The 9,577-nt window shown below is 43.3% G+C and overlaps 1 protein-coding gene across 1 annotated transcript in view; it reads right to left on the reverse strand.

The window, feature by feature from the left end:
- Positions 1–9,473, reverse strand: part of PLEKHD1 (pleckstrin homology and coiled-coil domain containing D1) — a 67,297-nt gene extending 57,824 nt beyond the window's left edge. Inside the window, exons 1-2 of the mRNA XM_064658297.1 lie at positions 857–9,473; positions 108–747 (exon numbers count right to left, since the gene is read on the reverse strand). Of these exons, the coding sequence (XP_064514367.1) occupies positions 108–256 (149 nt within the window). The 5' untranslated portion in view covers positions 257–747; positions 857–9,473. The remainder of the gene's footprint in view (positions 1–107; positions 748–856) is intronic.
- Between the last annotated feature and the right edge of the window lie 104 nt (positions 9,474–9,577).

Below are 9,577 nucleotides of genomic sequence, written 5' to 3' on the forward strand. Positions count from 1 at the left end.
GTTTTAGCCCTAGCCTCTGCCTGGCTAGCCACACTCAGGCTCTAACTTATCCCACAACCCTTAGGCTTTGTATTTTACCCAAGCATCCCTCAGCAACTGTGGCTTACCTCCTGGACCATTTGGCTGACTGCCTCCCAAAGGGTCTCTTCCAGAGCACGCCATACAGCTGCACTTTGGTGCTGATGTCCAGAGCATCTGAATCTGCCTGTTCCATGGACGGAGAAGGGGATACCGAACTGGATTTTGAAGAGAACATTATAGATGAATCTGCTTCTAACTCTCCCCTTCTGTGTGGCAGCTCAGGGAATCCGATTAAATGCAATGAACCAGAAGGACGTAACCAGCCCAGCAGACAGAGAGACTGGGCTTTGGTTTGAATCAATAACTTGACTGCTCAGCACTCAGTCAGTAATTCTCTCCCTGATGCACAGATGATGAGAGTTTCCTCATCGCGTATTACTTCTTGATGCATTACAAACAGCACACATCCCAGCCCAAGGGAAAAAATGAGTGAAGAGAGTCAGACATCAGAAACAGAGAGAGGCAGAAAGAGCTCATCAGAGAGAAAGCTCTCAGCAATAACATAAGCCAAAATACCTCTGCATCAGAGCCAGCTTGGAAGGTTATTTCACTTGACATTGCAGCACTTCATGCAGAAATTAGGGCAAGATGGATGTTTTACTTTCAGGCATCTCTGACACATATTCCCAAAATCTTGCACTTGGAGACAGGTTCTTCTCATTTGTCCTGAGGAAAATGGGGGCAGAGTGAGTGGGAGCCAGCAAGTTCAATCAGATTCCCTCTGTCATCAGGGCAGGGGAGGGAGGCTTTGCTGTGCCAGCCTGGCACTGCCCACCTGGGGAGAGTTCACGTGGCTGCTGGGTTTGGACTGGGCAGTGTCCATGCTGCATGCCTTGCTCAGCCTTAAAGGGCCATTGCTGATCAAAGTTAGAACACAAAATTCTGCGTGCCTCCATGCCTTGCTGCATCTTGGAGATGTGGCAAGCACAGTCTCTGCTCTGCATCTTAGGTACCAGCTCCTTCTTGGCCACAACACAGACATAGAGAAATATGTCCCACAGTTCGGGTGAGTCTACTTTCATCTCCTGTTTAGCACTCCCACAATAAGCTTTTTAATCTGGATCCCTAGTCCTTGTTCCTCCCTTGAAACCCTTCCTCCTTGCATAGATACAAAGTCCTGCAAAAGAACCCCTGTATTTTGTAATGCCCACAGGAAAGCACATTAGCATCATATTGTTCCTTCCTGTGTCCTGCCTCCCCTCCAGGATTAGAATTTGTGGAAGAATCGTGCCTGCTAAAGCATCTGGGTTTTTGGTGCATTATAAAACCAATACAGACACATACATGCTGCGTGGCATGTATGTTATAGATGCTGAGGCATCTGCTCCTGTTTTAACCTGTGCCATCCTCCATGTATCGATTTTGAAGCTGTAATTGCTGGATGTCAGCCCTTCCCAATGCAGTTATTCAGAAGTGACACAGTGCAGACATATGGTCCTTTCTCATCCCCAGGGATCAGGAACTTGGGACATGCTGTAGGCTAGATCACATCACCAGACACAGGTTCACTTAACTTTATATGGTCAGAGGCACTTGCAAGGCATCCTAAATAGAGGAAATGCAGACAGCCTGCCTCAAGCTCACAGACTGCATTTGGTATCAGAGAAATTAAGAGATGCAGGTCCCTGATAAAAGTCACTATTGATCACTAGATGAAAGAGTCAGCAAACTCAGTGCTTTGTTACTTTCTCTCACCCTGGCTTTGACTGACTTTTTGGTCCCAGACAGGACATGTCCCGAGCAGCAGCAAAGCCCATCTCTGAGTGACACTAAGGCAGAGGGTGGAAAAGAGGGGAGAGCAGCAGATACTGCCTCTGTCCCACCTCAGTTCCAACTCTTGAATAAAACACTGCATTGCAGAAGAGAAGCATTAATGCTGTAGACACCATTCCACACACTGCACCAAGAAGGAAATACTACTCATAAACAGGAGAGGGAAAAGTTTCCCTGGAATTATGTTGTGCAAAGAGTAAAAAGGATTCTGGGCTCAATGGCATCACTTTACAAGAGTGCAGTGAAAAGCCAGAGTTCCCATGTAAGGATGATCCAGCGCCCCTGCCCTTGTACTGCACCAGTGATGCAAAGATCTGACAGCAGTGACCTACAGTGAGGAAAAGCAGATTTTCATCCTTTGCTTCTTTACTTGTTTTTACTTTACACAGACTAATAAAGAGGTTTCTAGATTTGAACATCAAAAAACTGAGATAAATTTCCTCTGAGTGAAAAGGGAAGGGGCTCACTACTCAGCAAGGGACTGAGTAGTTACAGCAAATTCTTTAAAGTCAGCAGTCTGAGGGAGGGAAAGTGCAACTTGCTTTTGTCAAGTGACCAAGAGTTAAACACAGGTAGAAGCAGCAATGCTAGGGCAGTAGATAGCAGCAAGGTGAATTTTGTAACTACCGGTGTCTGGACACAGTAATTTTTAGTAACAGTTGTTCTGTTAACATTTTCTTTATGTCTGTACTAATCTAATGAAGCTGGGGGCCTATCTAAAGGAAAGAGTAGAGAGCAACAGAACAAGTCTAAGCAACCTGCCTCACAAACAGGAGTAATGTCCTAAGGGCCAGCTTAAAGGTTCTTCAGTGCTACTTCTGACAGATGCAAAACCTACTTCTTCTGGCCATAAATTTTGGGATCAAGAAAACAGTGTCATAAAACCCAGATGGTCACAGGTATAGCTAACCCACAGTATGACAGGAGACTAAAAGGACTTCACTCGTCTAAATGAGAGCAAAGGGGGAAATTTGACTGCTGTCTAGTTTTAGGCATTATTTCCCCTCTTAATATATTGGTAAAGGTTGATGCTTGCAAGAAAACAAATTGGCCTAAATTGGTCATGAAAAAACGAGAAAGGAATTAACAATTGCTGGAAGAGGACTGTGGAATTGCTATGCAACAAGAACAGCAGAGGCAGAAAGCCATTACTTGGTGGGGTCCACTACATGCACAACAACTTGGGGTAGCCATACCTTCCACGGATACAGACTAGGCTCATATACCTTCTCTGAAATCTTTTTGTTTCAGAATAATAATTTAAAGATTGTAGATGGCTGTTTCACTCTTGATGGCTCATAAGGGAAAGAAACACAGCTGTATATCTTGAAAAGAAAGCACTGGAGCTTTAATTAGAAGGCCTTTTTGTGGAATGACAGGTTGCACTGGTATAGGAATTATTTTGCTAATATGCTGTCTCTATTTTCCCTACACATCAAGCCAATAAAATTTTGCTAAAAATAAAACCTTTGAAGCAGACACCAGTGCAAGCTCTACAGAAGTAACACTTCTTCACAGAATCACAAAATATTCTGAGTTGGAAGGGACCTAAAAGGATCACCAAGTCCAAATCTTAGCCCTGCACAGGACATCCGCAAGAATCACACCGTGTGCCTTCACCACCCTCCAGCTGGAAGATGCTCCCTTTCAGTTTGAGGATACACATACTGGCTAACTGCAGCTGCTGAGGAGGCTTGTATTTTTTTTTTTTTTAAGTGAAAAGTTATACCTTCATGTTCTGGGCAGCCTTACAATAGTACATTGTGCAGAAAAGAACAAACTATTTATTGGGCTGGGGCGAGTAAGTTAAGATTTGGATCAGAGCTGCTGTGGAGTTGGAAAGATTCAGATCTTGCCTTCCAGTATGGATTCCTTTTCCTCTTACAGCTTCTGATAGGTTCCGTAATCATTTTCAATCCAGAGAATCATTAGAAGTTATGGAAGGTATTAGCAAGTACCTGGAACAATGTAGAGAAATAAAGTCCAGCTCAGGTTTTATTTATGATACATCATTCTTGCAAAGACAAAATGCCACACGTATTCCTCAAAGTGATGCTCCAGCTTCCCAGATGCACAGCTGTGTGCAGAGGCTATTTTTAACAGAACAAAAGAAACCACCATCAATCCACCTCTAGTCTGATACACTGACAGAGCATGTTTCTTTTGCACATGATTGAATTTTCAGTGTCAGATGGGAAGCCAGAGCCGTCCTGTAGAGCTCAAAGAAAAGAGTTACTTACTCAGCAAGCAGGCATTAAAGTCAAGTGCCTTTGTAGATTTGCAACCTCATCTGACATCACCCATACAGATGTATAATCCCATTTGACATCATCCCTTGGTGAGAACTACTTGGTCTTAGTCACCTGTTCCAGCCAAAGACCTCCACTGGTTCCAGCCCTTCAGACCCACCCAGATCCATGTTGGATAGCCCAGGAGTTATATTAATCCAACTACTAGGTGTGGATATAGCACTACTTCAGGAATCTTACAGGAAGACAGAAAGTAAGACATCAGTTTACTGAAGCAAAGAAATTTGATAGCAGCCACACACACGGCCTGGCTTTTGGGGGCTGGCTTTCTCAGGAACTGACACCACAGTCAAAGACCATTTCTCTTAGCATGTAAAGGAGTTAATTTCCTTTTTTTTAAAATTCTACTAAGAGATCTCTTCTGGAAGAAAGCTCATTTATTCTGGTGTTTTGGTTTTTTTTAATAAAGATTTCTGCTAAATAGTTATTTTTCAGGGCTTCAGAATACATTACAGTGGTCAGCTACATTTGAAAGCTTTCTCCAGAAGATAGTACAGAGCCTTCTGCAAGACACCAGTTTTGCCTCCATCAAGTCTAAACACCAAAGTGATCACACGGCTGACAGAAAATGCTTAGAGCAACAGTTAAATAGGCTGCTTCTAACAAGCAGCTTGTTCAACACTAGTGAATAAATACAGCTCTACTTGTTTTCTTTTTTTTCTTGCAGATGATGAACTCACCGGCACACACTCCCTTCCTCCCTGGGGAGGGGCAGTGCTGCACGACCACAAGTTGCACTGCTCCAGCAGCCCCAGCCCACCACATCCCAGTCCCATTCCTGAGGCTGTGGGGGAGCACAGTGGCCACGGGAATGCCCCTTCTCCTGAGAGGGCAGCTGAACTTCATACACAGGGACAGGAAAGAACAAACCTTTCCCCACGAAAGTTTCTTAAGTGTTTAGAGCTGGTTACCTTGCTGTTTGGCACACAGCAATACCTATTTACCTTTCCAAGAGCATTTAATTTTACCTACATCTTAACTGCTTGTGATGAACACTACGCAACTCAATCCCAAATGTGACAGCAGCAACAGTTACCAAGAACATGGTTTAACCAGGTGAAACAGCTGAGCAGAGATGGCTTAGCCAGCTGTAGTGGGTTGACCCTGGCTGAATGCCAGGTACCCACTAAAGCCACTCTCTCCCCCACCTCTGCAACTGGATAGAGGAGAGAAAACTACAATGAAGGATTCATGAGTTGAGATAAGGGAGAGGTCACTTACTGCTCACCATCATGGGCAAAACAGACTCAAAGTGGGGATTTTAAATTTATTACTAACAAGGACAAGATATACTTCTTGCCTCCTTCCTGTCCACATTATCAAGGGGTTATCTAACTACAAAGGCACAAAAATCTACTGGTGCCATCTATCACAGCAGCAGACCATGAGAGCTCTACTGTAAACCCTGCTGTGTTGAGGAGAATCATCAGCCAGATGAAGGTTAAACTGCCTGGCAATGAAAGATATCAAAGACATTGCTCTCTGCAAAAGACAGCAGGTGAAGAGGGTCATCTCCTTCTTCCCCCATCTCCTTTTTTTCTCCTGTGAGCCATGCTACCACACAGCCTTTGTAGATCAGGCTTCTTTCATACTGCTGAAGTTCAGGTTGCAGGAATGAGCATAGCAAAACTCCTGGGCACACCCACTGCCTAGTCCTCCATGTGCACCCAATCACCTTCACGAGAAGCATCTGCAGAGGTATCAAGAGTACAAAGTTTTGTTCAAGGTCATAAAGAAATAACAGAGCATGGGAAATGCACTGCAGCCCTAAACCAACTCATTCTACTGATAGCATCATACTCTAGAGGCAAGAAAAGCTTGACTAAGAGGTGTTGCAGTAAGAGTCATTCCAAGTAGTAGTAAGGCTTGTAAGCAGGGCTTTTAGCAGCCCTCTTCAACCCAGTATAGCCATAAGTATCTCATTTAAAGTGTTTCCTCAGATAGCAGAAGCCCATTAAACCCCCCAGACTTCAACATAGCTATAATCATATATCAGAGTAATTACCACTTCAGACACTGGTTGGCCATAGAGATACAGAACAAGCATTTTTTCCTTTAAGATTTCACTCTGCTTTTAGATTTTCTAAATACTATATCCTTTTGGTGTCAGTCAGTAGGATACAGCTTAATTTTAATTAGCTCTAAAAGTTTTTATGAATGAGGCATTTTTCTTTATCCACCTCCCCCCCCATCCACCATAAGGGTTTGTTAATCTCTAGACAACTCAGACAAGAGGGAGAAGTGCTGTGATAAGGAGGGTGGAATGTCGTGCAATTCTGCCAGCAGGGATACTCAGATTAGGCTTGCACATATCAGTAGAAGAAAGACTTAATTTGTAAGCTGGAACAATAAATGACAGCTCATCTTCTTGCTGCTGTGCTCATTCTAATGAGTCTCTCATAAAAATGTTCATGTACATTTTTTTTTCCTTAACAAATAAAGGAACACTACAGCAATCGTCAGGAAGTCTGCACCACCACAGCTCCTCAGTACTTTAGTTTGTAGTGGTAAGACTTGTTACATTAATGGACCAAAAAACACTTCCTCACATCTCCAAAAGGATTTACTACAGACTATGGTGGTTAAAATTCATTACCGAGGTGACATATTTACTAAATACACTAAAAGAATGTTAATATACTGTTTAATACTTTACATTAAAACTGAATTTTATTTGCCAAAAAAACCCAAAAGCTTATCTGGGGAAAAATAATGGCTTCCCATCCTCACCACCTCACATCTGCCTGTACTAGCTATAACAGCACCACTGTCATTTGCTTCTCCTACTGGCTTTAATCATATTCTCTTGTGCTTAAGCCAGTATAAAGAGATTACACTCTATGTTAATGACACAAGTCCTATGAACTACCAGAAAAATCAAAAGTAAGCAACTGTCTGAGAGGATTACTTATTGCTGGAGTGAAAGACCTAGAACACTGTGTGACAGAATCTTAGGTAAGTCTGTAGATAGCAAGTCCAGGAGAAAAACATAGATTCTTTTTTTTAATTAATTGCTTACGAATCATCTCAACCAAGGGTATTTCTTAAATGGATCCGTGACGTTTGCGATGTAAACATCACTCATGCTACAACCTTCCCCTTCCTCTTTTCTGAAAATGCAGGTCTAAAACCCAATCCTGCTTACAGGGCAGCTGGAAATTATGGAGAACAGTATCTATAAACTGTGTCAACTCAGCAGCTGCAAGAGACATCTCATCAATGTATACAAATACTTGAGAGGAGGGTGCAAAGAGGATGGAGCCAGGCTGTTTTCCGTGATGCCCAGTTACAGGAAAAGAGGCAACCAGCACACGCCAAAACACAGGAGAGTCCTCCTGAAAGATTTTTTACTGCGAGCATTACTGAGCACTGGCACAGGCTGCCCAGGGAGGTTGTGGAGTCTCCCTCCTTGGGGATACTCAAAAGCCATCTGGACGTAGTCCTGAGTAACTGGCTCCAGGTGGCCCTGCTTGAGCAGAGGTGTTATTGGACCAGATGACCTCGAGGTCCCTTCCAGGCTCAACCACTCTGCAATCAGTGCTCTAGACCACATTCAATTAGTGCCTCCCCACAACATCCTAAGGAACTTGGCACACTGGCAAGTACCATTGCCACAGCAGGAAGGTGAAGACCAGCCTGTTCCTAAGCTGCTCAAGGGGTTGTCTCACTCTCTAGAATTGCTTTAAACCATTATCCCTTCCTGCATTGCTCCAGTTGATAGTTTTATCATGCAAGATCAAGTGACAAAATTTCAGATCCCTCGCTTGCAAAACCCAAGCCCCACAGACCTACCTACAGATCTGAAAAGCCTATGCAGGTGTTTCCTTAGGAACTGCCTTGTGACAGGGAGTCCACTTCCTAGTTATTCCAAGTATCCCAACTCTGATTCTCATCCTTGCCCTAAATCCTGGCAGTAGCAATAGGATGCTGCAGGAGTAATAACTTTCTTCTACAAAACCCTAATATAATACACACAATGGGACATACTTTGGCAAGAGATAAGCACCTTTCCCCTTGCTCTTCCAATTCATCTACTGATTTGAGCCCTACATGTGTTTTAAAATGTTAAATCTAGTCCCAACCAAGTTTGGGAAAGTAACAAAGTCAAAGGTGCCTAACTGTGGCCATTCTTTAAAGATGCATCTTGTTACATAAACCATTAAATGTCTTTTTCTAAAAGTTTGCCCCTTTTATAATGACAGCACACAACGTGCAACTCACTGGATTTTTCAAAAATCTCTTAATAAAATCTGCAAACCCTAAAAATGGGGCATAAAGTGTTTTATAGGAAAAAAAAAAACACAGACTGCCCTGCAAGCTTTAGCTCTGATAACAAAACAGAATTAATTTTCCAAGCACTCCTAACCCCTGCCTGAGCACCTCAGAGACCACTACAAAAATTTAATATCCTACTACACTTTGCCACTTAAAATTTATGTCAGAGCCAAATAAGACTCAAAGAAATTCAGAAGCCTGAGAAGACAGTTTTTCTTCACAGCAAGAGCACAATCCCCTCTCAGTTACAACCACCATGACTGGCATAAGAGGAACACTTAGCTATGGCTCAACAAGCTGCAGGAGGAAGGTGAGCTGCCTAGCAGAGAAACTGCATTAACAATGAAGGCAGAGAAACACTAAGAGCTGTAAATAGTAAGCAGGAGGATCACAGAGCAGCAACAAGGAAAGTCAAGCAGTGATTCAGTGCCTGGAGACAGCAAGAAGATAGGAGGCAAAATACCCAACAACAAACCACATAACAGGGGCAAGAAAGATTTCACCAGCAGTTTCCCCTGTAAGACAAGAACAAAAAGTGGGGTGGGTTTCAAAGTTGACTTTTAATCCAAATTCCACAAAAGCACATATATGTATGTGAAAGGCTACTTTGTCACAAAGTCCCCAAAAAGAATGCAGGGACTTAGCATTTGCATTTTGGGTTTGGGACTGACACAATTGAGAGCACAGGTTGGAGTCCTCCAGCCTTTTAACAGCGGCACAGAGCAACGTTGCAGCAATCATCTCCTTGTGGCCCTCCAAAGAGGTCTCTGCCTAGTAAGCTTGAGAGATTTCCCTGTGGGTGGGGGAAGAGATAGCTTTGGAGCACTGCCAACTCCTAAACCCCGGGAGAGACAGGAGTTGCCAAATGCCCCTCTCAAGCAGAGCTGTCAAATCATGTCTGCATCAATACCTTTAAACCCATTCATACCTATATCCAAATCAACCTGCTAGACTGCCTCCCAACATGCAGTTTCAGTCCAGGCTTCCAGGAGGTGCTCAAACATCGTGAAGAAAAGCAGCAAACACTTGCACAAAAATAAAATGTACTGTCTGCACCGCTCGCATCCCATTTAAGACTTAATTTCTCTTTGTCAGAGCTATCACAAAACCCCATGCAGTAAATGACAAGCCAACTCCAA

Source organism: Pseudopipra pipra, chromosome 6 (genome assembly GCF_036250125.1).
Source record: "Pseudopipra pipra isolate bDixPip1 chromosome 6, bDixPip1.hap1, whole genome shotgun sequence".
Taxonomy (NCBI): Eukaryota; Metazoa; Chordata; class Aves; order Passeriformes; family Pipridae; genus Pseudopipra; species Pseudopipra pipra.